General features: G+C 45.9%; 1 protein-coding gene across 1 annotated transcript in view; it reads right to left on the bottom strand.

The window, feature by feature from the left end:
- The window catches only part of ISM1 (isthmin 1), a 38,525-nt gene extending 16,306 nt beyond the window's left edge, over positions 1-22,219 (bottom strand). The window contains exons 1-2 of the mRNA XM_062610664.1: positions 22,031-22,219; positions 324-560 (exon numbers count right to left, since the gene is read on the bottom strand). Of these exons, the coding sequence (XP_062466648.1) occupies positions 324-560; positions 22,031-22,165 (372 nt within the window). The 5' untranslated portion in view covers positions 22,166-22,219. The remainder of the gene's footprint in view (positions 1-323; positions 561-22,030) is intronic.
- Between the last annotated feature and the right edge of the window lie 5,081 nt (positions 22,220-27,300).

The following is a 27,300-nucleotide window of genomic DNA, read 5'->3' as shown; positions in this document are numbered from 1 at the left end:
AGATAATATGTTCCAAAATGGCAACAGCAAAGATGGCTTCAGTATCATAAATGGGTCTGTAGTGATGCTCACACTTACACAATCAACACTATCCACAGAGAAAATAAAACCAAAAATGAAATCTATGCATTCAGTTAAGGCAAAAACTACTTTATAGACGTGTATATATTGTATATATTATAGTCATTCTTTCTTGGTGCTACTGGTAGAGAGACAAGGTGTCCTGACTGCACATCGTAGAAGCCAGGCTGAAAGTTGTCACGGTTCGGTAAAACATTTTGTGCAGCTCATAAAAAACCCCACACGTTAACATAAATTTGTACCTGAATGTTTGGATTCTGCCCATTGATATCTGCTTTTGACAGGTCGGGGAAGTTTGGGAGATCCAGGAGGAAAGATCTGGGTCCATCTCTTTGCAAGGATGTATGCCCGTTCTCCTGCCTGAAGCGCTGCTTGGGGAATGGCCGGTGGGCAGCCTGGAGATCGGGGTATTCTCTTCTGTCCTCAGGGTTCAGGGTGAAGCTGTCTTCAGGAGAATGGTCATCTGCAGTGAGTGTGTTCTGGGGAGAAAAGCAAGGCACTGTAACAACAACAGAGAGCATGCAGTCCTGCCAGTGCCCCGTCTCCAGCCTCCTACCAATGATGGCTGCAGCACATGGACCATTACTCATTATTGAGACACAGAACTTATCACTTGTGTTTTCTAGGGTGCATCTGACCCTCACTGAAATATACTTAGAGACAGTGGTGTAAATCTGTAACCCACCTGAAACAAGATAAACCAGAGTCAGACTTGGGTGCTTAGCTCTTTCAGGCTCCTCTAACACTCCAGCCTTGTGGTGAGCACTTACACATTGACACAAGCATCTAACTTAGAGCAAATCTGGAAACAAATCTGGAAACATTATGCAACCCCTGGGAAATCAAACAATATCGCATTAAACATGTCCCTAAAATAGTGAAAAGTATCTTTATTATAAATGGTTTTAGCTTGCTTTGATCCAAAGTGGAGCAAAAACACTGCCTAAATGCATGTTGAAATTTCTGGTATTAAAAGATCCTACCGCTGAACTGGCAACCTCCCCTTCCCTCCCCTCAGTCTGCAACAACTTCCCATCTCGTCGCCTGTGTTCCTCACCCAATTTCTCTGGTCTTGAACATCTGAACCTTCCTTCCTCTGGGATCTCATTTTCATGTTTGCCTAATGGTGGGATTGAATTTCACCAAGTTGTGGGTCAGCGGTTAATGCTTTTGTTATTGTTGAGCGTACTTTCGGGTGTTGTAGTACATTACAGCAGGCTGCCTTGGAACCAGTAGCACTGCTGCCACTGCCTTTGACCTCACTGAGGAGACACATTTAGTATCAAAACACTGGCTCCCTGGGTTAGGACCGGCCTGGGGACTCGGGAAGGAAACCAGTCCAATCTTCTTATGGCTACAAAAAATGCATGGGGCAGATTGAGCGCAGGTTTTGCATTTGACTCAGCTGAAAAATGTTAGGCTTGAGGTCTTAGTACGACTGCCTGGGGAGCTTTTATTTTCAGTTCATAAAAAGACAGCAAGCATGGAGAGGGTAAATGTTAAAGACCTATCTTTTAAAACAAGCACAATTAAAGTGGAATGGCCACATGTGATTCTGGCTCTACTGAAGCATATTTTTGCCAGCATTTCTGGTTAAACGCAATCTCCATCCAGCTCTCCTGGCTCAAATTAAGCTAGCATACCTTTTGTTAAGCTCTCAGCTAGATAACAGTGCCAATGCCTTTTCCTTTACTTCGTGTTTATTTGCTTAGAAGGTTCTAAATTGACCTTTGAAGAGATTTTTACAATATAATCCGTGCAAGTTATAGGAAAATACCCGGTGACTTAAATAAACCAAGATTTAAGAGTTAATCTGGGACTACGTGAAACAAGTCTCAAGCAAAAAACTAAGGTGATTCTCCTCTGCTCTTGTTGCTGCATGTGCAAAGAGGAAAAGCAGATTTAGCAGAATTAATGTTGTCTTGGTATTTTCACAGTCAGAACGGTTATACTCGGATGTGTAAAAGTCCCTTTTGGCACCTTCAATATACAACGTAGATGCAAAAAGTCCAGTCTGAATTAGCACAGCGCTAAAACTGTATGTGCTCCTGACAGTCTGTATTGCTTTAAGGCTAAATCAAGAATGCTTCTCTTTGCAGAAGACCAGGTAGGGCTTTCAGATGCTTGGGTGGGCCACCCGTTAACACACCCCTCATTCAATACAAAGTAGAAAGCAAATCACACAGCAGTAAGCTCTGGTAAACAAAACTGAAGGTCACTTAGCTGGCTTTAGGTTCCTTACCCATATGCTAGAGCTTTAATTTAACAGAATTTAACTGCAGACTCCTTCGTACATGAGGATTAAATGGCTTCTCAGTTATGTCTGACTAACAACGAGGTGTAATTGTGCCGTTATTAAATTACTTTGGACAGGAACCAAAAAAGATGTGCTACTTAACTAGTTTTTTCTGGGACATTGTGCCCATAATCTTACCTTTACTGAAAATAAAGTAAGATTTTATTAAGAAATACTAAAATCCTCACATACAATTTCATACTTGCCCTAGCTGCTTGCTACTCCAGGAGCATCCTTGATGTGCCACATTAACATACGGTACAGCTAGAGCTAGCCAAGGACTTCAGAGACCTTCATTTAATTCTCTGATAAGACTTGCTGTGTGATCTTGGCAGGTCATGGTCTGTCTGTGCCTCAGTGGGGATAACAGCACTTCCCTTCCTCACTGTGATGTTTGTGGGGAGCTCGGCAACTACAATTATAAGGGCTATATAAAAAGTTTTTAATAGTGTCAGACAGATGGAATATCACATGGAGCTAGTTAGAATATTGTCATGGTGAAGTAATGACATCAGGCTGATCAGGCCCACTACCAAGCTGCTTGGGGCAGGGACTGTCATTAATTACAGACTGAGTTGGGGTTGTTTAAGAAGAAGAACTGAGGGGGGCCATGGTAACTGCCCTCTCCCAAAAGCTGCTGCAGTGAGGAAGAGGATGGAGCACTCTGCTTGCTCTGGGTGGACATGATCAGAACATCCTGGTGCAATGTTAGCTATGTATTTCCAGTGGCAGTGATGGCCAAGCTTTGTCCCCTGCTTTGGCAAGGGGAGTTTAAGCCTTTAAGAGCAGGGTTGACTAATGGCTGGCAGGAATGACACAGGTTAAACAGTGTGTCTGCAGCCTAAAAGCAGTGCTACCTCTTGCAGTCCCCTTCATGCTAGGACAAGCCCATGCTATTTCTCCTTGGGGCTTGTGTGTGTCATACTGCAACACAAGCAAACAGAAATGCTCAGTAGACAGCATCATTTCACTTATCTGCTCATAGTACCATGAGCAAAAGACCATTTATACCCAGTTTCTAAGATGAACAGAATGCCTGTTGTTTAAGTAGATAGTTCTTGCTGTAGTGTCTAAGCTGATTTGCAGTATTATTAGAAATTTATACTTCTGGTAAAAAGATAAAAGAACCTGCTATCAATCATAAGTGAGCTTGAATTGCATGTGAAGAGAATATGGGCTCACGCTGCTCTACTGCCTTTACTCAGGCAAAGGCTCCTCCAGGACCCATCAAGCAGGAAAAAGTGTGTCCTTCCTGCAATGCCAGCGTCCTTTGTGAAGAAAATGAAGCTAAGAGATTAAATATATTCTTATCTTCTTGTTTCTACGTTATTTCACATGTTTATACTTCACACTGTTTATTTTAAGGTATACACAATTTGTATTCCCATTGCCTTTGGGAAAGCGCTTTGCTTGCCTTCCTTTACAAGATGTATCACTTCATTCTGCATTACTGACTCAGTTTCTTTGAAGTTCTGACATTTCCAATTCAGGCACATTGGTTTTTTACTCAAATGATGCATCTGCTCAAAATACTTTCAGATAAATCACTTTTTTCCCTTCACTTAACAGCATTATTCACAACTTTCAAATTTCCATTCAGATGTTTTTTGGGGGTTATTCATGCTTGCTGCCAGCTACAGTTCTGTTGCCCCATGGGATCAGATATTTATAGATGTTCCTAATACAAAACCAGTTTAGGATTTCTGGGTGTTCCAAGCATCAACAATATATAAGGGAAGGAACACATTATTGATAGCTGTGTAACAAGGCAATGAAATAAACCCTACAGAGAGAGAATCTGCCGTACAGATTGTATTATAGAATAACACACCTCTCCACAACCATCACTGATAAAGAGAGGGTAATAGTGCAGCACATATCCACATCTTTTTGTCCATCTGTAAACCAGGGAAGAAGAGCAATACATTGTGAGGATAACTCTAACTGTGGGTGATCCAGGTAGGACCTGTCAGGATTTAAAGCACCAAAAGACAATCCCACATGCAGGAAAAGTCTCCTACCTGACACTGCAGTTTAACTTTTCAATAATCAAATAGGTGTTCCAACTCCCTCCATTGCCCTCCTGTTTTGTTTCTCCCTCTGTCCCGTTAGCTCCAGGGAAGTACTACTGGGGAAAGTACCGTTTCTCTTCCCCATAGAGAAGTTAGAAATAGGAACTTGTAAAAATACCAAAAGGGGGGAAAGGGAATTTCTCTGCATTTTTGGCATGTGAGGAATCCATCTCCCTCTTCTCTTCCTTATTTTAATTCCATTTCCAGTTCTGGAGAAGCAACAAAGGATAAGTAAGGAATGACTGGAGCTACGGAAAATACTCTGGAGCAACTGCTCCTTCCCTGTCCTTCATATTTCTTACCTTCCTTCATTCCCTCCCCACTTGCCAAACTAAGGGCACATTTGCAAGCATTGCTAACTATGGGGTTGAAAGAATTTGGGAAAACTGATGCAACTTGTATCCCTAACAGCTCCCAGACAGCAAGGGAATCTATTACCAAATCCCTGCTGCAGCTACATGGCTTTTTTATTTCTTGTGTACTCCTTTGAAATATCTTGTAAAATGATCTTGACAAGAGGTCTTGAATTGAAAACCAACAGTCTGTCAGTGCACTTTCATGATGCACCTGTACAGCATCTTCAACCACCAGGACCAAGGAACGCTTATTTATTAGGAAACTTCACAGACGCTATAAAAGATTATATTGCTATCAGAGACAGAATGAGGCCTGGGGCCTTCAGAGAAAACCATTATGGCCATTAGGACTGGTTTCATTTCCCACCTGCCTAAACAGATTGTTTTCATTTTGAAGGCTGTCGTGTGTTTCCAGGTTAGTGCTAAATGATCACTTTAAAATTAAGCGGTCTGGGGAGGCCAAGCAACACACCGGGATACTGCATGAGCCTTTTGCCTCCACAGATCTGAGATCCGTAATGAACTTGGGCGATCTCATGCCTGGGGTTTATTTAGTTTTTTGTCTATCATGAGTATAAGCAGCACAGGACCCCTCAGGAAGAGGTATGAGGACAGCGTTAGATAAGCAGACAGTGAGGTTAACAGCTGAAAAGCATTATCAGAGATACACAGAGAAAAACGTCGTCTGTGATTAATGCCACCTACAGTCCAGGCAGTCACAAGACCTTTGTTCTGGTCTTAGCCATGTCTTGGCTTTCTCATTTAACAGGCAAATATGAACACTTGGGTTCATTTGTAAGTGCTGTGTGACTAGGTGGAAGAATGTGGTGGTACTGAGCCCCACAGCTCCGGTTCCCTCCGAAGAGTCACTGATGGTTTGTATCTCCGGAAGGAGACAAACCAGAGGGTGGCACATCAACCGCTCGCTACTGAGATGCTCTCGTTTGCTCTTAACATGTGCTTGTCCCCGACGTTCACGTACATCAGTGAAGTGAAAGGCCTCACTTATCTTTAGAGAGCTGCACAAATCCATTGTTGCAATAATTAATAGCACGTTTTAGATAATCACTGCTCATAAATCATTTAAAACAGACTACGCTCGCCTGCGTGTACACAACTGCTTTCACTAAGGGGCCCCAAAACTGAGCATCTGCTTTAAACATTGTGTAAACAGAAGATGAATCACTGATTACGGCTGCTGATTACAAAAAATAAAAAGCTCAGTTTATCAGGGTCTATTTTTCAATAATTCCCTATTTAGTCTAGCAAAATTAGGAAAATGACACTGTATCCAGTTCTTTCCAACTTGCAGTACATCTGCATGCACGGCTAGACCAAACCCAGTCACCCCACAGGGTACTGCTATGGGACACAATAGCTTCAGGTGCTGCACGACTCCTGAAGGGATTCTGTTTCTGCGCCGAGCAGGATGGAGTCACAAACGCTGCTGCAATAGGACAGCAGAAATGCAGAGCAGACATGTCCATCCGCAGTCAACTTTCTGAGCAGGGGTCATCTGCAGACTGCTTGGGGTGCCCAAGGATACACCCAGCCCACTGCAGCTGGTTTTGTGCTGCATGCTGCCATGGCTCTCGGGAGCTGCGTATAGCGGAAGCAGAATCTCAAAGCATCAGGGCACATTTATCTCTCATTTACTATTTTGAACTTTAGGGGGTTTTACACTGAAAATTTCTAACCCTCATAGCCACACAGATAACCTTGAGAACTGAATGTGTAGCCAGGACTTACAACTGCAGAGACCCTAGGGCGGCAGGTTGAAGCCCCATTCACATCTAAGGTCTAGTAAGTCCCAGACTACTCTTTCAAGGCAGGTGGCCAGCACTATGATAGGACCCTTCGCAGTGGAGGCACAGGCTGTTGTCTTGTTGAACCACCTGAACTGATACCTCCCAGTGCCGGAGCAGCCCTACTGTCATCCCTCCACTGCTTAGCCTGTTTATTCACGTGCAGTTGCCAAGCGTGGTCCATCCTCAGTTCAGTCTCCGGTTGGGAGGTGCTCTCACCGTGTTCCACAGCATTAGTAAACAGTGGGTCTACATCTGAACTGCTCTGACAGACAACATACTTTTCCTTCGAGCTTAAGGAGAAAACCAACTATATTATACTCGGATCTGGCAACCTTTTGCTACATGTTGTGGACACACATTTCACAGCACAGCTATTTTTCATGCTCTGTTGTTTGCCTGTATTTCATGTTTTCCTTCAGCTGGAAAACGCAAACAGTATGGTTCAGCTTGGAGGTGAAGAACTGCCAGTTTGCATAAACATTTTGATAATAAAAAGGACTTGGTGGTGATTGCAGCTCAATGTCTTCTGGAAAAAAAACAAGGCCCTTAAGCAAGTTTTCTAACGTAGTACACACTGGTGCTTTGTTCTTCGGCAGATACTCAGCCATCTAGGGGATGGCCAAGTGCATAGAATTACAATTGTGTAGGGCTCTGACAGATGTTCAGGGCCAAGTTTTGCTTGTAGTTAACAGATACTTCCAGTTGCCTAAGCTGGTGGTAAACATTTAGCTGATCGTCATGACTATGAAGATCTTCCCTGTAATCGCTGCCTGACTGGAGCTCTCCATACAGGATGCATTTAGAACCATATAATCATAGTACAGTTGGGGTTGGAAGGAACCTTAAGATCATCCAGTTCCAACCCCCCTGCCTTGGGCAGGGACACCTTCACCTGAACCATGTCACCCAAGGGTATTGATTTAGTGGTTGAACAGGCAAATGTACAACTTGAGAGTGACCCAAATATTATAACCTGTGCTGCAAAACAGCAAATTCTTTGAAAGTTCCAATTCTGTTTAAGCTTTATTAAACACTTGCATAAGATCAGTAATATAATAAAGCTCCAAATAGAATCCATTTATACTGTGGCTAAATTGAACGAGTCTAATCTCAGCCATCGTTTGAAATCTGCATAATAATTTGCACTTCAGGTTCCAACAGAATGGGAAAATCTGCCTTAAACTGCAGTCAAAACCACAAAAGCAAAGGAAATCCAGAATATTAATGCTTTTTTTGCACCACTTTCCGGCCAGGTTTTGCAGGCCAGCACACACAATGTCAGTGTAGATGAAAGAACAAACATACATCTGAAGATATTTTCATGGGGTTTAAACTAGGTCCTTTTGCAAGTTTATTCCACTAAATCACTACGACTACGGTTTCACTAGGTGAACCAGCTTTAATAAACGAAGTTTTCATCTCTCCCTAGCCAAAAGAGTAACCTTACTTGAAACCTTTTCAATTTCCAAAGTTGCCTTCAGCTGTTAGTTTCCAAAGAACAGCTATTCCGAGCCTCTGTGCCTCCCTCTTGTATGCCACTGAATATCCACCCTATGCTTTCAAGAGTGTCTATGACTCTGGCTGTGTTAGCTGGCAGATGTTTTTAGAGACTAGAAAGTGTTTAGTCCCCGTGGACTAAGTTACATGATGACTTCATCACATAAGCAAAAGCTAATAACGGGAAAGCAAGAAAGCAGACAAGTGTTATATTCCAAAAACATGATGTTTCCTGTGCTTCTGGCAATATTACTTCTGTGCCTGAAAAAAGGCAAATCACTCAAGTCTTGATGCTCAAAACACACGCACCATCAAATCACTGCGAGATAATTCACTTGACCCTCCCCTAGCTGCCTTCCCCACCAAGACTCCGTTTTCTCTTGGTGGAAGTGAGAGGGTGAAGGCAGAGGAAAGGCAGTGTTTGTTTACATGCAATATCTATGTGCTAACTATATACCTCACAACACTCTCTGGAAGGGGCTGTTACTACACCCAGGAGTCTACAGCAAAACAGCAGCAGAAACCTGAGGACCACGCACCTCTGCCGCTGCACTGAAGTATTCTTCTGAGCCCGAGTGTGCAGCTTTACCCTTTCCATATAGAAAACTTCAAGAGACTGATACATGAGCAACTGGAAGTCATTAGTATAAATGGCATCAGTAGGCACAGTCCAATAACTGCCTTACTTTTAGTACCAAGACATCAGCAGTGGACATTATGCCCTCTCTCTACATCTCTGTGAACTGCCCTAATGACAGAACAGAAAGCAACGAGGGGAAGCAGATACACAAGAGAAAGGCCTCCCTCCAGTGACATTATGGGGAAGAAGAGCAAGTAGATTAGCCGTACACTGGGACAAGACAATGTGAAGACACTGCTCTGCTGAAGAGGGGAGACAGAAAGGATTTGCCCTGGAGAGAAGGGTGGGCTTTTTGCATTATGAATCCGGCGCATGTATATATAAATTTTCTTAGAACAGTAAGGGAGGGGGGGCTATTTCCTAGAGCTGATTAAAGAAGCATGACTTGATTTTCAATTTCAAACGACTCGGGGGGCATTCCAGTCGACTGCAGACAGGAAATGAATACCATACATGCACTGAACAAGGCAGATGCTTTTGAATCTGACACTTACGTGAAAAGAAAATATCTTCATTTCTGTCCTCCCTCCGCCCCACCATCACTAGTTAGTTCTGAGCTATTTTTAGGATAAATGGTTTTATTCTTCAAACTTGTTACCATCTTGGCTTGTGCCTGAAGCCACCCAGACACCACTGACAATAAACTGTATGGAGCAGGCCAAATGCATCTTTAGATTAGTCCCAGCAGCCAGACGCAGCAGCAAGGTAGAAGAGGAAAGATAAGCAGTTCAGGTTTGAGATATCCTAACCTCCTCTGTTGAGGAACAGAGATGCAGCGCTAGGTGATACATCAGATCCCAGGGAGGGAGAGCTGCTTCTGTACAAAGACAGATTCCACACAGGAGGTACACTGCAGAGCAGGTTGGAAGAGTGTTTCTTGGTACGCTGTAGCACAGAACTCACTTCCACCTACTTAACTGTTTAGATATACATAATGTACATCTTTTCTCTTCATACAGCTCTTACAAGTAAACTGCAATAATTCTCACTGGAGTTCAGGGTTTACAACCCTAGTGCTACATAATTGTGACTCCTTTTATCAATGTGTATCGGGGAATTGGCATGTACAGCTCTTTTCCCCCACCTAGTCTGTATGCATACAAACACAGGATTTCAGCTGCAAACTCCTCTTGTATTTTATCGTGGGAAGACTTAAATAGGATAAAGAAAAAAATATTAGAGAGGTGGTATTAGTCTGGCCCTTACTCTGAGGTTATGCAAATACTTGGTTCATTTCATTTTGCTGTTAAAGACTGTCATAGCTATATTCCTAAGAACATAAAAAATTGATCCTCTTGGGAGAGACAGAAGAAGGAGGGGTGGATAGGTGAGAAAGGCAGCTCTGATCAACATTATTCAAAAAGCCATGAATGCTAGATCAAAGAAGAGCAAGAATCTAATTCACTGCCGCTGAAGGATTTCAGCAGCTTTTTCAGAGCTATTGATCCCTCAAGGGCAAACTCTTTCAAACACTAGGTGATGCTTCTAGCTAGCCAGAACTCCCACCTTACGCTGCCTAAGCCTCACGTAGTTTGCTTTCATCAGCTGGCATACTGGGGAAAGCAGAGAAGCTGAGACACTGCTGTATCTGGGCCTGATGAAGGAGACATAGAGCAGAGTGCAGAAATAGCATGTGTGCATTCTCTGCACCAGATGTTGCCTTTTTAATGGCCATAATGGTCGATGTTAAATAAAAGAACAGATTCCTCACTGAAGAGCTGTGTGTTTGGTGAAGTGCTTTGTCCAAGGACAGAATGCAGTCACCCTGGGGAGGGCTCTGGGCGAGATTTGTTAGCTCAGGATTGACTTACTGATAAATATAAAAGCATCTCATATTTGATGTGGGATGAAGGTGGGATAAGGCACCTAAGGAGCTACTGCAGCTCAGCTGGCAAGCAGTGACTTGCTCATGAATTTGGAGTCACAGGTCTAATCTGAACACCTAGAAGGCACAGGACCCAACCCTAAATCAAGCCCTGAACTGTCAAATGCACTACAGATTGGCATCTTTCCCCTCCCTTTCCCTTTCTTGGAGTGTGGTAGAGAAGCTTCCAGGTGTTCGGCCTTGTCAGGACACTTCAGGATCATGCCTTAAGCAAAGGCCACTGGAATTGGGTGCAATAAAGCAATTTCACCTGCTGCATCCCCAGATGGCTTCCTAAGAGCTGCCTTTGGGCTTCTGATACAGATCCGTTTGCAGCAGGCTCACTGCTGCGCCCATCGTCGTGTCCCTGGGAGTGCTCCATTCATCCTGCCCTCCACATCTGCTATGTTACACACAGAGCTACAACAGTGAATTACAGATTATTCAGCTCTTTCCAAGCTCTGTTCACAATTCAAAGTCCATCTATTCCCACCAGCGCTTAGAGCAACTTGGTACCTTAGACAGTTTCATTAAATAGATGACCCTTTTCCTCTGCAGGTTTTGATCTAGAGCTAGCACATTTAAATGCATATCAAAAGCTCCATGACTCTACCAGGCTAAATAGTTCATTTAAAACCTTTGGTGCTATTGTTCCAGTATGCCTGAAGACACAGGCATAGTGTGGCTGCCCTAGGTTCCCTTTTGATATATATTTTCACAAATGTTAGACATATACATATCAACACCTCTATTCTTTCCTAATAAAAGCTTGGACTCTAAAGCACAAGATGAGGAATAGATACTCTATTGGCCAGCTGCAGCAAGCCTTTCATAAATAACACGACAATCAACCCCTGTAAAGGAAAATGATACTCCAGAAGCTCTATCATGACATACATCTGTTTTGCTATTGTAGGAAGGAGTAACAAGATAGAAAAAGTTTAATGCCAAATGCCTAAACAAACTCTGGGTTAAGAAGAGATGGTAGTAGTAATGATGGATGAATTGAAAACCACCTGCAAATGTTAAGATCGCTGCACTCTTCTGCAGGCCATTAAGTCCACGCTGCAAACCTCCAATAGACAGGGACTGTGCTCTATAAAAATCATGATGAATGCAGGCTTGTTTTTATATTATGGAGGTCCTAATCCTCCTCCTCCTCTGCCTTTGCGCTATTGTTACAACATCAAAGACCAACTGCTGGCCGAGATACAGTCAATATGAAAAGGGCGACCAGCAAATTTACTGCTTGACTTCATTCCCTTTAAATGGAATAGGCACCATGGCCCTTTTTCAAAGTCCAATCACAGACATATATCTTTTTTATTGGACATCATGTACAATAAAGTGAAGCTGTAACTTGGAAAAAAAAATAGAACACCTTAAAAAAATCCCATGAGGTGAACATTCCTTTATAAAAATATCACTGTGGTTACGTGCTTTGAAAAACTCTGGGCACTCTGCAGGGCAAAAGGCATGGGCTGGCTAGGTTATAGTTTAGCTAAGATGCATACCCATGCCTAATATCTAGTTGGTTCCAAAAAAACCCCCAACAAACAACCAAATAATAAGAAGTGATACATTTAAGACAGAACGCCAGTGGCATTCAAATAAACTGAAATGGCAGCATTCATGTCACAAGAATCATTAACTGCTTTGTTATAGCCTGCTCTGTGCAGTGAACCTTTACAGACTTCTGCAGTCCAGAGAACCTTAAAATCAGCTGCACAAAATGGCAATATATAAACTGCACCTTAAACAACTCCTGGCTGATTACGGAGGTAATTTCAAGAGATGCTTTCAGATGAGAGTTGTATCTGTAGCCACTACAGTCAGGGACAGTTTTATTGCTGCTGTACTGCTAAATAGAGGCTAAATAATTCCTTGCTATGAAACTAAGTAGTGTATAAGCAACTAATATGATGTAGGAGATGACTATATTGGGATGTTACAGAATCCATGCTAGTTAGCTATGCTTTTTATTTGTTTCTCTGGGTAGCTTGGGCAAACAGACATTAGCAAATATCTGATTATTAATGTTAGATATCAAGTCCATTTATAAACCCTGCACTGATATAGTGGCAGATAAACCCAAGCAATTTTATGTTTTATTACACCTTAATAGAAAATCTTAAAACACAAAGATTTTTACAGTAATCTTTGGCAGGTGGTTCCCAGGGAGTAATTGTGGTTTCCTCCTGGCAAAATCTGCTGCTGCTGGGATACTTCTAAGGCAAGAAAGATACCAAAGTTAGGTGACTAGTTTTTGAAGCACTAGCTTCCAAAAATAGCAATTGTATCTCTAGGTGCTCTTCATTGCTCCTTCCGTTCCATTAAGCTCTGTTGTCAGTCACCTTGTCTTTCCATTACAGCCTACAGCACAGTTCTGGTTCAAGGATCTCACCTCCTGCCCAGCCTTTCTTCGACATATACATGAAAAAGCGTTGCAATGACAGTGTTCAATTGTTCAATACCTGAATGCCCAACTCATAGAATAGTTTGGGTTGGAAAGGACCTTAATATCATCTATTTCCAACCCCTTGTCATAGGCATGGACACTTCACACTAGATGACATTGCCCAAGGCTCTGTCCAGCCTGGCCTTGAACACTGCCAGGGATGGAGCATTCGCCACTTCTTTGGGCTGCCTGTTACAGTGTCTCACCACCCTCACAGTAAAGAACTTCTTTACTCAGTAGGAATGCAAATAGAATCATAGAATAGTTAGGGTTGGAAAGGACCTTAAGATCATCCAGTACCAACCCCCCTGCCATGGGCAGGAACACCTCACACTAAACCATGCCTGAAGGAAGCTTTCTGGAAACTAAACTTGACCCATGGCACTCTGACTCGGTAACTGTTCCTTGGAAAGGGAGGAATCCACTTTTCTAGAGCAGCCCTGTAAACAGTGGCAGAAGATGGGGCACATTATTTGAGTGGTGTTTATAGATACCTACACTGCATTCATAATGGTATTGTCACAAGGGCTGATCTCAACAGCCATGGAGGCAAAGAGGAAATTTTAATCTTCCTGAGGAAGAAGAGCCACTGTGGAACAAAACAGTCCAGAATCTTTCAGTGCGTATGAAACCAACAATGAAACATAATGGATAGAAATGATGGATAGAAAACAGATGTGAAAAGCCACATGCCAAAGCCCAGCTTGCCTTCACGGATGGAGGTTCAAATCATGCATGTTACATGCGTACCAGTTCTGTAGAAAAACAGAGCTGTGAAAGATTCAAATCCAAGAGGAACTTCAGCTGGGTCTGCAGCCGACACAAGTCATTGACATGTTTTGCTTTGTGAAAGTCAGTGGAGCAAGGTCAATTTAAACACACAAAGGACGCAGGTCTATCATGGAGGTGTTAAAGCCAAGGTATGTTTGATCTTCTCAATATGGACTGATTCCACCAAGAGTGGTGAAAGTTTCATCTCTGATTTTCTTTATCTCTCATCTTTATGAGCATCTCCATAACATTAAAAGCACCTGAATAGCACTACTCTAGAAGAGCTCAGAGGTGAACAACTCCAGGCCTGCTCTCGTCCTGCTGACTGCCAAAAGGAAGGCATAACGAAATATGACCCACTGCTATGAGTTCCCCAAGCACTGAAAAACAAGGGCAAAAGGATAACGGCACTGCTTGCCAGTACCGCCCACAGCAGCTCCTCTGACCATGCATTTTACTGCCACACAACTGACCTCTGTGGCGAGCCATCACTTATTACAATAATAAGTTACATTTTACTTTGTTTTCTTTCTTTTTCTGGTATTTCAAATCGAAAACGCATGGAAATACCAACACTGGAAACATTCTGCTCTTACTGATGTACCAATGAGCTCACTACTCTACTTCTTGGAAGCGTTATTCATCTTTGTGCTCTGGACTGTGAATGTAGCCTGGCATTTTCTGTCTTCAACAGTTGTAAAATCGGTGTCCTAGAGGCACAATGGTATTAAAGTACAACAGTAACCACTGCATCATTTAACACTCCCTTTTGCAGCTTACCAAAGCACTTTGTATTTTTCTGCTCCAAGTTACACTTCATTATTCATTTCTGACAGCGCTTACAGCTTCCATTCAGGCCTGGAAACCTATTACGCTACACATTGTACGCAAGCAACGCCACAACAACGGCATCTCAACCTCAAAGAGCTTGGGTTGAGATTCAAAATATCATACAAAAAATAACGTGTGTCAGTGGCCTAGCGCTGCCACCACTGAAAAATAACGCTTTAAAGAAGTCACCTTTTATGGAGAACATTATTCAGTCAGTTCAAAGAGCTTTTAAGTAGTATAGACTTAAAGCAGACAGAAAGATAAGGGTCATAACAAAAAGGCCAAACAAGCATTAAACAGCACCACGAACACAACAACTGGGTACCGCCACATCTGTTTGCAAGGAAGACTGGCAAAACATAGAAGAGCATAAAGCAATCAAATCTGACAGTTAAACCTGCCAAAGTTATCACTATGCTTTCAGGATAAAAGCACAAAGACTGCTTTGCTTCAGTTTCTTATGTTTGTAAGGAAACATCGTCAGCATATATATTTGAAGTATGAGTGCATGTCATGATTTTAAAATCATAGAATGGTTTGGGTTGGAAAGGAGCTTAAAGATCATCTAATTCCAACCCCCTGCCATGGACAGGGACACCTTCCACTAGACCAGGTTGCTCAAGGCCCCATCCAACCTGGTCTTGAACACCGCCTGGGATGGAGCATTCACAACTTCCTCAGGCAACCTGTACCAGTGCCTTGGCACCCTCACAAAGAACTTCTTCCTTATACCCAGCCTAAATCTCCCCCTAAGTTTGAACCCATTGTCCCTTGTCCTATCGCTACAGTCCCTGATGAAGAGTCCCTCTCCAGCATTCTTGTAGGCCCGCTTCAGATACTGGAAAGCTGTGGTGACAGCTCAGAAGAATGTAAGCACATGAAAAAGCAATATAATTTCTTACCATTACTGGTACTTTGCACTTTTACGTAGTGAAGGAAACAAAAAGGAGACATTCTTAAGCATTAATATCTACAAATCTGTGCATCTTAAAACCCCAAAGTTTTCAGATGCCACGACACAACACAGCCAGAGTTTTCACCTAATCAATAATTCTTTCATTCTTCCTTGTTTTCTCTGAAGACGGTTTCCACCATTTTGGAACACTAAGACACAAGACAATATGCAGATGTATGAGATATGAGCAAACACAAAAGAACAACTGCTGAATTCAAAACATGGTTCCCAATATAATGTAACCTGGATTGGTTAAACAGATGTCTCCCCAGCAAAAGAATTCCACAGCAGAGCAAGGTGTTGAGAAGCTTAGCTTGCTGAAGCTTTAAGTACTAGGGCTTGGTTACCTATCAGCAGGTCATAACATACATGTTAAAAATCACAAGGGAGTACACAGTGACCAGTTCCAGACAGTAAAATGATGATGAAATCCTTGGGGTCATGAAGACCAACAACAGAGCTTCAATTTCAGGCCTCCTGTTTTCATGGACAGCTGGCATTAAGAGAGGACAGAGTGGGCAATGTGACTGACCCGAAGGGCTGGCCACCAAAGCTGGAGGACAGAAGGAGAGATTTTTGTGCCAGTCAGCTAACAGTGAGGGGTCAATAGCAGTGTGGTTGTATTGTTGCTGTACAGACGTTACAGTTCTGATGGATCAACTTTGTTCTTCCTGTGTAGAACAGGTTTCTCTACACCATCAATGAAGACTACAAAACTAAAGCTGCTCCAGAACTAGTGCTGATTGTCCAGGTTAGGTGAACAAACATGAAGAGCACCAACCCAGCTCCTTCCAGGACCTGTTTATCAGTGATTTATCTCTCTACTCTCATTGTCACCGGGGTGACATTACAGCTCTAGACCTCCTCAGGAGCCAGCCTCAAACCTACCACACCTTTCACTACCATGAGCCAGACTAGCTGCCATGCGGCTCAGAATCCCATGTAAGCAGGCTTCCCTTTAACCATTCTCCCCCCAGCACAGCTACAGAGCACAGATAAGGACAGGCTGCGAGGAAAGAAAGGCAGAAGCTGGAATGCCTCTGGCACCTCTGCTCTATAGTGGTCACTATGGTTTGTGTCTAGCTCTAGGCCCATGGGAAGGGACATAACACACCATGATGGCACAGGATGTATTTAGGCCTAGATAATGCTCTGTTTTTTTTTTCATACAAATACCCCAATAGTATAAAGACCTGGAAAAAGATCCTAAACCTTGTTCAAAAGAGCAATAAAGAACTCCAATAGACTCTTCAGTATAAAGCACTACGAAAAAAACTGCTCTGAGTTCTAGTTACAGAGACAAGATTGAGAGGCACCATCTGATTTAATGCCAGGCGCTTATCAGTGGCACCCTGTGATTTAATTCCAGGTCATGATCCAAGTGATCAGTGATGATCCAAGAGGAGCAGCACAGTAATTGTTATCTGTTGAGCTGAAGAGATGATCAGCAAAATATGCCTCATTCAAGCACCTTGGCCAAATCTAATGCAGGAAGTTACTTTCGTACCTGCTTAACATGGCTCCCTGAAGCCATAACGAAACACGATATTCCTGGATCTATGTTCTAAATTATTGCAGTAGTCGGAGATACTAAAAGCTTGATACATCTTACCCTGGAAGTGTGGTAGCTCTTTTCCATCAGGGACGCCTTAGTTTGCCAGGAAATGAATTAAAGTGATAGGTATAAGGAGAAGCTTAATGCTTTCTGGGGTTTTCCTGGAACCATGTGTGGAAGGTAGAAGAATCTCTCCTGGGAGCAAGAGACAACAGCAGACAGTCCTCTGCTCAGAGCAGCAGTCTCCATACTTCACCCTTGTTTCCCATCCTATCCTCTGCTTCCATGCACGCCGCAGCAGCAGCAGCACACGTAAAGCTAATCACCCTTCCTTCCCCCTAGATCCTGGAACAAGCCACAGCCCACTAGCAAAACCACTAAAGAGCACACATAATTCTCTCCCCTGGGAGATGAGAGAATCAAGTGCACATGGTCTAAGTCATTCGCAAAGCTCAGTGCATAACTGCAAGAACATGTGCTAATGGTACGGGCGAGCTGCAGCTAAGAGCCTATACAGCAAAGCCTGCTGAGAACAGGCAGGTTTTACTATCACTGTCAAAAAGCATGAAACGGCATCTTCTGTGGTGAGTAACAATCTCACTGATCGTCAGAGAATCAGCTGCTTCATTCACAAGCCACCTGCTCTGAAAGTTGTGTAATGTACAAACTGCTCTTAAGGCACAGAAGGACTTAGTGCTCATATTAAATACAGGGTGTACATCCACTTACTGGCATCTTATATAGGCTAAAAGAACAGCCTTGGGAAACGCAGATGCGAAAGGCTGAATTGACAGCTTTTCAAAGGTGACTTAGATGACCAATTCTTATGAGAACTAGCCAAATGTAAAGCTCCAGAGCTCAAATAAGCTTGAAAAAACTCAGTCTAAAACTCTCCCAAAGTAAACGGCTTGAGACCTACTTAAACTGAGAAAGCCAGAAAGCCGAAAACACGCCACTGTATCTGGCTGGAGAGCATTTTGTAATTTGCCTGAACCCAGTAGAAGGGGCAGCAGCAACGCTCAAACCTTAAAAAGACTGAAACGTGCCCCAAAAGTAACCGACAGTACAGTCAGATCTGGATCTTAGGAGAAAATGAACAGCTCAGCCCTGTAAAGACTCCTCGCACGGCTTGCAAAGCGACTCTCATGCAACCATTCACAAGCGGTCGAATGTGTTCTGGTAGGGCTCAGAGAACATTTCTGACATGCTGTAATTGCTTGCATGCAGATAGAGCAGGGGGACAAGGACAGGGGCAAGGAGATTAAAAGTAAAAAGCTGTTTACAGCATTGTGCTTCTTTCCAAATGACGTTCTCTTATACGGCCCCAGCTTTATGTACAACTACTGAGTTTCATGCTAATGTAACACTGCTGCAAGCAGCGCAGTGGAGAATCTGACTTCATGTGCTATGGCATATATTGTTGGTGGCTCTGTTACTACATTTTATAAGGTCATTTTTCTTGGTATGGGAACACTGTTTTTCTTGGTGTGCAAGGCCTGCTATGGAAAAATTAGAAGTGATGGGAATAAACTTCTCGATGAAGTATCTTCTGTCAGAAGGAAAGCACAGATTTTAGAACATCGTGAAGTATTACAAACATCTTCCAAAATTTATGTTCAAGCCTTTCCTTCATTTTAGAGCTATGTAAAAAGATGAAATCATACCCAAGCAGCATCTTCCCATCTCTTACTATAGCTTCAATTTGCTTTTATTCAGAAGCAAAAGTTTGCACTGATTTATTTCATAAATATATTCCACAATGATTTCTGGATGCTAATTCAATTAGACCTAACCGGGACCTCACCAGAAAAATAAAAACAACCATGAAATCTTCCCCCTTCCCCAATTCTCCTTTTTTTTTCTTTGGTGGAGATGGAAGGAGGGAATGAAATCAGATTGAGAAACAAAAGGCTGACTCCCTCTCACAACTCAAAACCATGAGATGTTTTACAACCCCAATCTGAATTTCCCATTTTGCATTAGTTTACGCTACCACAAATCAGTTGTAACAGCAGCATGAAACTGCAGCAATGCAGAAGTCCAGTGCCTGTTTCTGCAGCGGGGAACCAAGGAAGCCTGTCCCTGTATCTCACCCATCCCAGTGCGGACCAGAAGAGTCCTTCGGGATTTTCTCCTTGCTGCTGCACCATTACAGACAGTCACAGCAACACAACACGGTCCCAGACGTCTGGGAACTCCAGAGGCTCACACAGCATGGGGAAAGGCACCAGAAGGGAGGAAGAAATAACTTGTTTAATCTAGGATGGAAGTTTTTTCTGGATCATTTCATCTATCAGCCTAATCACTTGCAGGGGTTAACATAACTGAAAGGCCAAAAGGAATCAAAACCTGTCCTCCAAAATCCTTTCTTCATTTGAAGAGATGGCAGAAAGAGAAGCTTTTCCTCCGTTAATGAATCAGACTTCAAATACAAACAAGCCTCTACTATTTAAATCTCCAACAGTCTTTTAAGATTATGGATGATTCCTCCTGAACCCACTATGGCTCAAGGATGTGTAATTTTGGGGGGCTGGGGATGGTTTTGGGGTTTTGCCTTTTTTTCTTCCAAGTGAAGACTAACAATTGAGGTTCTTTCAGGCACACAGAACCAAATTCTGACCACTTTGTTAGTGCAAACAGACCACCTCAGCTGTAAAATACCACACCCTCTGTTTGCTAATAGCCAGTTTGTTTTCATACAAATTTGCCTTGTCAAAATACATCCATGAACAGTTGCTGCAGAAATTGCTCTTTCCTGGGTTTGCCACAATGTGTGTAACGCACTTCGTCAAATGAAATTCACCCAGTGAAACACTGACCTAATCACTTCTCACAGCCTTTTCTCTCCATAGACATACCAAGACAGAGAAAACAATGTATAAGTGATAGCAACCTGAGAGATTTCTATTTGCTCATACCAACAAGGTTGGGTTTGTGCTGCTTTGCTTTCCACATGGATTCTTTACCTGGGAATGCACTGCACTACGATTTTGCACGTGCCACAATAATAGCCAAAGAAAGGCCAAAATCTGAAGATCCCAGTGCAAACTTGCCATCCAGCTCTTGTTGTGACGCTGTGAATGGAAGCATCTGCCTGTCAGAGTACAATTTTCTAACACAGGTTACAGCATTTTCCAACTAGCAACAGAGTCCATTAAAGCTATAACCCCCCAAAACTGACAGACTTCCATCTGTTTAACTGATTGCTCTAATCAATGTAATCTCCTCCCATAACGTCTTGTACAGACACGCTCTCTCAAATACATAACTGCAGAATCAATTCAGTTGGGAAGTATATAAACATTTCAATTCTACAAATGGCCAAACACGATGAAAATAGGAACTGCTAAAGCTATCAGGATGCTTAAAGGCACAGGGGTTTATTAAGTTATCCGTAAAGAGAATAAATGGACAGGAAAAAGCCTTGAAGTCAACAATCAACAGATTTTCACGGGGCTGCCAACTGCAATGATAATAGTAGAGGATAATTATCTGAAGATGATTTTCCTCTTGCTTCACCCTAACCTTACAATAGCACTCTAAAAAGAGCTCCTCGGGGAAATGGCATCACCCAGAGTTCCCACTTGCCCAGATGTTTCCCTCATTATGTTACAAGCCTGTCAAGAAAAGGCAAATTCAGGGTTATTCTAATGATAGCAAACACCTCATAAAAAAACCTCTCCAAATTTACTTTTCCAAGGAACATCATTTTAAAAGGCATTTCAAGTGCCCATGAGGAAAGAAAGCATCATTTATAAAACACTATTACCAGAAATCTTGAAGATGTTAAAAAAACCATCCTGGAATGTCAAACCGATGATAAAACTCCAACGCAAAGAGAAAGAGCATCGTGGGGCCTTACCCAAAGCATACGATGGAGCACTTCCAAGCAGGACTCCCACCAAGTTAATAGAATCATGGAACAGTCTGGGTTGGAAGGGACTTTCAAAGGTCACCTAGTACAACCCCCTGCAATGAGCATGGACATCTTCAACAGGAGGTTTTCTGAGTTCAGAGGACCCAATCCCAGCCTGTGACTGACTGGGATGTTGAGCCCACAGATCCGGGTTCCATCCTGTTGCCAGTGGTTTCACTTTGTGGACCACCGGCTGCAGGTCCCATGCAAACCAGGTGATCATTTCAGCCCACATTCTGCTCATTTTCCCTCATGCTCTACAGAAATGTGCTCTGCTGGTACTCTGGTTCTGTCTGAGATGATAAAGGGGTTTACATTGATTTACGGTGGTAATTATTCTACATTTTCTGTCAGTTCTTTGCCTGATTTGGCTGTTAATTTTTCTTTAAATTGGATACAGGGAAAAAAAGTTGGTCAGGGCCCACGCAACAGACCAGAGATTCACAAGCTTTGCCTGGGAATTTTGATGACTCTGCAGCTTTTAACACTGTCTCCAAACATTTGAAATGAATGGCAACATATGACACTGAATAAAAAAGAACCACCCGCAAATAGAAGGGAACTAACAAAAAATCCCTTTACCTCTGCTGGACGTAATTCAATGGGATCAGACTGGCTGGGTCAGAAGCTCTGTCATTCATGGCTACAAGCACCTACCACCCTACAGTTCATGGCCATTGAGCACTGCCACCCGCTCGCCACGCACCAGCCCTCACACCTCCAAGGCGGCGTTTTCCCACCTCAGTCCCTCGGAAGAGGGGATGAAGGCTCCCCGAAGTGACACACAAGGCAAGCCCTCGGACGGGTCTGTACCTGCGGCAGCGCCTGCGGGAGCCTGGGGCTCGGGGGCGGCCTTGGCAGGTGCCGGCTCCATCACCCCCGTCCTGCCCCGTCCCGCCCCGGGGGCGCGGCGCGGCTGTCGGCACTCACCTGCCGCTGGCTGTGGTTGCCGGCGCCCGGGGGCCCGTGGGGGTCGCCGCCGCCGCCGCCGCGCAGCACGGTGATGTGCAGGGTGAGCAGGAGGAGCCCCAGCAGCAGCAGCAGCTCGGCCGCCAGCCGCACCATCCTCTTGAGCCGGGCGGCTTTAGGGCCCCGCGGCGGCGGCGGCCGTGGAGGAGGCGGAGGAGGAGGAGGAGCCGCGGCGGCCGCCGCCGCCGGGGCCGCCACCGTCGCCGGAGCGGCCCCGGCCCCAGCCCCAGCCGCAGCCCCAGCGCCGGCCCCGGCAGCCGCAGGACGGGCGGCGGAGGCCGCGCCGCTCTCGGCGTCGGCGGGGCGGGCGGCGGGCGCGGGGCAGCGGCGGCAGCAGCAGCAACAGCAGCGGGGGCCGCCACACCACGGCGGAGCCACGTCGGGGCGGGACGCCGCGGCGGCGGCGGCGACGAATATCGCGGCGCTGCCCGGCTGCGGCGGGGGGCGGCAGGTAGCCGCGACGGGGCCGCGGGCCGGCGGCGTCTCTGCGGGCAGCCCTGCAACCCAGAGGCACCGTCGGAGGGAAGGAGCGGGCCGAGCCCCCGCAGCCTCGGGGAGCCGCGGGCCGGCGGAGAGCAGCGGGGCTCGGCTGCCGGCGGGGAGACGCTGTGAGGACGGGGGGGAGCCGCCGGGAGCGTGTGTGCGAGTGAGAGGGAGGAGGGAGGGAGAGGCGGGGGGGGGGGGGGAGCTGGGGACGACTCTCACATGGCGGGGAAGCCGGGACGCTCCGAGGGGAGGAGAGAGCTTGGGGCTATCGCCTCCCTCCTCGCGACGGGATGGGGGTGGCCCCTGGACCAGCTTCTCCCCTCTGCCGTGTCCTCGCCCGCCCCGTGGACCCCCCTCAGGGCGCCCGTCGAGGCGTCGTCCTGCCCTGTCCTGCCTTGGCCGCCCCGCCGGGCCCCGGCCCGTCCCCTCGCGTTCGGGGTGTGAGGGAGCGGGGCCGCGCCGCGACCTCCCCGCCCGCTCCCAGCTCTCGACGGGGCGGCTGCGGCTCCGGGGGGGCAGAGCGCTGCTTCCCCCCGGCTCCCCTTCCTCCTCCTTCTCCTCCTCCTCTCTACCCCCCGGCTCGGCCGTGGAAAACGGGTGAGGACGGAGGGCGAGGGGCTGCGAAAAGCTTCAGTTGCCTGCCCTCCCTGGGAGCTGGATACCTGGCTCCATCTCTCCTCTCTCTTCCCTCCAGTGGCCCTAGGGCTGGCAAGGGCAGCTCCGCGCTCTCTCCTGCCACCGTGCGTGCGTGTTTGCAAGCGACTGGCTCTCCTCCTGGCTCCTGCTGCTTCTGCTGCTTCCAGACCCAACTTTCTCGCCCTCTCGCACTTATGTCGGGAGAGGTGCGTGTCGGATGCTTTTATACTGCCCTGCCTCCCTCCCCTGCTGTCCTTCCCCCCTTCCCCGCTGCCCCCCTTTCCCTTCTCCCTCTCTGCAGCTCCTACTGCAGCCTAGTTTCTCCCCCCCCCCCCGCTCTCCTCCTCCTTGTGCCGACCTGCCCCTCCGCAAGCCCTGGTTACCCAGTGCAGCCGGCCAGGGCACGCTGCCGAGGCACCCGCACCCGTCCCGCTTCACCGCTGCACCTTGCACAGTGCCTTCCACCGCTGCTCCCCAGGGACGGAGCTCTGCTGAAGTGTCCTGTCCCCTCCGGCTGGTCTGTGCATTCCCGGCACAGGAGGACTTGGGCTGCTGGGGGTTTCCCTTCCTCTTGGTTGCTGACTGCATAAGTGCAGTGGAAAAAAACCTTCCTCTCTCGAGTGGGAGGCCCCCCAAATTGAAAATGAACGTGAATTTGAAAAGATGTGAAAATGAGGGTTGGATTATCGCTTGCAGTGTCTTTGCATTCAGACTGATGGAGCCAAACCTTTTTTCGGTGACTGAAGATGCATCTCAGTGTAACAAGGACACAGCTCAAATAAATGAACTTGAAACATAAATAAAGTCACCTAACAGAAAATGGGAGTTTTGGAGTTGTTGCTATTCTTCCACAATTGGGAATGTAATGTGTAAAAGTGAGGATATGAATGCTCAGTGCCAGTGACAGCTGGGACATCAAAATGTCTGAGTGGGCAGCTGGTGAAAAAGAAGTGTTCCCTATCCAGAACATGTTCAGTCTAAGACCAATGTCCTCAGCAGGGTTCCTGTGATGTAAAGGTGAGATGTGCTTCCAGCATGCGGTGCCAGCAGGTCCCAAGGCACATCAGGCCTGCAGTGTGCCTGACCTGGGAAGCTGGAAGAGTTGGGACGTGAGCAGAATTGGAGCTCACGGGAGGTTTCTTGCAGGTCTCATTGTGTCTGAAGGCTGTGGTCACAAATGGCTCGGAATGATGTCTCATACCCTTCCAGTCAGGTTTCCTTCCAGTGATAACCACTGTAAGTGTTTAACCATCAGGCAGGAGCATGGTTAAAATAATTGCACTGGAGTATCGCTCAAGATGTGACCAAAAGCCATAACCCCAAACCCTTCAGATTTAAGGAGTTTTCATCCACAAACACGTTGTGTAAGCACTGCAGTAGGAGCGATGGGCGCAGATGATTGTGCAGGGTAGGGGCTGTCCTGAGTGTGTTACAGGGAGGTACAACCCCTCCACCAGGTTTATAACCATTTATAACTCATTGATAAATACCTGATCTCGTGCCGATGCTCTGGGTTGTGCAGCAAATCACACAGAGCTATTTGATATCACATAAAGCCATCGCAACCTGCGGGACTGTCACGTGGGCTTTAAAAAATGTGGTTTTTTTTTTTTTTTAACCCAAACATTCCTTGGGCTAATCAAAATATTGAGAAGATAAAAACACTGATGTGCTTCAGCTGTCATTGCTCAGCCTGGGCTCTGCACCCAGCGGCAGCGGGACTGAGTGGGGCGGTTAAAGAGGGAGATGGATGGGCAGCGAAGAGGCAGGAGAGCTGTCCCCCAGGGTCTGCCAGTGTCTGACCCAGGCTGGTGGCTGTCAGTGGATCCCAGCTGTTGAGGAAAAGTGGAAACTTGGCACGTGAGTTCTGTATTTCAGAGCTTAATAGCACAAATCGACAGCCAGAGCGAGGCTGAAGGCTCGTAATGTGAAACAGTCCGAGTGACAGCCTGGTGAAAAACACACACATGGATCTGCCGCCGAGCTCTGGGTAATGTAAGTTCTCCCTTGCCTTATGAAAGAGACTGAACCAAGAGACATCTTTAATCCAGATGAGATGGGCCTGTGCTGGTGCGCGTTTCCTCGTGGGACATTCAGTTTTGTGCATTAAAGTGCCGTGGAAAGACAGTGAGGGATGGAGCAGTGCTACTATTGGCAGTGAGCGGGTGGCAGCAAGAAACCAAGGCCTCTTCCCACTTGAAAACTTTGGCATAGAAGCAGCACTTGGGTACTGGGATGCCTGCGTGGCTGTGGGCAGGCAGCTGGGGAGCAGGGAGCACACTGTGAGCTGTAGATGCCAATTGGAATCCACACAAACGCTGTTAAATCAGATGACTTCATCGATGAGTCCAGATGACTGAAGTGCAACCTGTAGGGAAAATGGACTTAAAAGCAGAGGGAAAGCTTGCTCTAGCAGCTGCTGTCTAGTCCCTAGAAAGTGAAGTGAGGGTTTGCCTGGGGGAGAATATCCATGGGGAGGCTGAGGGGGATGTTGCTCCAGGGATGTGGTAAATCAGTAAGGGGGTCTGGTGGTGGTGCTGTGGTAAGGGAGGTGAGCTCCTTTCATAGCTCCTTCCCTGTGAAGTTTCACAGCTCACACCTCAGCTTTTACCTCCTATTTCTCTTCCCTTCATTGATAAAGGCAGACTCAGCATGTGTGAATTCCCAGCCCCTCACCAGTGCCAGAGGAAATACATTGAGCCCAAGCTCTTCAGAAGTGGGTTAAATTCCCCCATTTTCTCAGCGTTTGTGATACAACATGGTCAGGTAGTGTAGCTCGGCTGATGTCAGGAGTCAGTAAGCTGCTGTAGCTCAACATCTGATGTTCTGCCTCTCTGAAGCCCCACAGATCCTATGTTCCTCACTGCATGGCTTCAAAAGGGGGTTGCTGCTGTCCCCACCATGTGGTGAGGACTCTCTTGGGGAGGTGTTTCAAGGATCTGTTGGCTTCAGTGACAGCACTGTCGGATGAAGGGCCTCCTGGTCTCCCTTAGACCAGACTGTAGCAAACATGCACAAGAGCTGTCCATGGCCACCGTGCCCCTTCAGTGCTCAAGGCCAAGGAACTGTGTCTGAGGTTGAATTTGCAATGTCCTCACTGACCCTGCAAGCTGTGTGCCTGTCTCCTGCCATGGCCATCGTGCCTAAGCATCCCGTGTGCTGTCTACTGAACTGTATATGATCAGCCTCACTATATCACTGTGCAGGCACCTACACTTGGTGTTATGAGTCCTGAAAACAAAATACTGCCTAACTGAACCCAGCACTTGCAGAGGCTGGGTGGTCCTAGTGACTGAAATGAATAGTCATTGATTGTACCTGGTCAACTGTGAAAGCCCCCTCCTTTCGGATGAGTGCCATCAAGTGACACCCTTCAAGGCCAGTGTGAGAACTGCTGGATAAGGAGGGAGGAGAAAAAAATGCTGTATGATATATCACAACATCATAAGTAACTTTATATGCTTTATCTCAGAAGTGGGGAGCACATAAAGGTGGGTTTATGTCAGAACATCATAGCTCACTTGGGTCTTAGACCCCATTTGGCCCAGCAGTTGAAAGGTATTGGTGCTTACCTGCTTGTCCACTGCACTGTCCGTCCTGGTACACTGCTCCAGGACTGCAGAGGCATTGTCTCTGACAAGACTGATAGCTTGTCAGAGGAGTGTAGCTGGTAGAGCCCCATCTGCCCTCCTCAGCTCGCTCCTGCCTGCGCCCACTCCCAGGATGCTGTTTTATCTTTAAGCCTGCGGGTTGCTTTAAAATTATCTGGGATGAAAACCTGGCTCCACTGAAGTCGTTGGCAAAGCTCCCATTGACTTCAGAGGAGCCAGGATTTCACCCTAAGACGCTTTGTAGATTATTGGTGAATGGAAAGCATACATCTGGCTTCTTGAGGGTTATTATTGTTGGTGGTGACCTCTGCTCTGGCGAGCATTGAGCAAGGCTGGGTTGAGACAGATGGCTAAAGCTTTCTCTGCCTCTTCCCCTGCTTCCTCACAGGGGCTTTGCTTTACCGCTCATCATCTTGGATGTTGCTTATCAAGGAATACCTTCCCGTCGCCTGCCGGTGGAATTTAATGCCTGTTTGCCCACATTCCCCTTCCCCCAAC

This window comes from Pezoporus occidentalis, unplaced genomic scaffold (assembly GCF_034315485.1).
Source record: "Pezoporus occidentalis ecotype Australia unplaced genomic scaffold, CSIRO_AGI_Poc_V1 ctg10, whole genome shotgun sequence".
NCBI classification, from domain to species: domain Eukaryota; kingdom Metazoa; phylum Chordata; class Aves; order Psittaciformes; family Psittacidae; genus Pezoporus; species Pezoporus occidentalis.
Note: the sequence above shows the minus strand (reverse complement) of the source record. Positions and strands in the feature narration are given on the sequence as shown.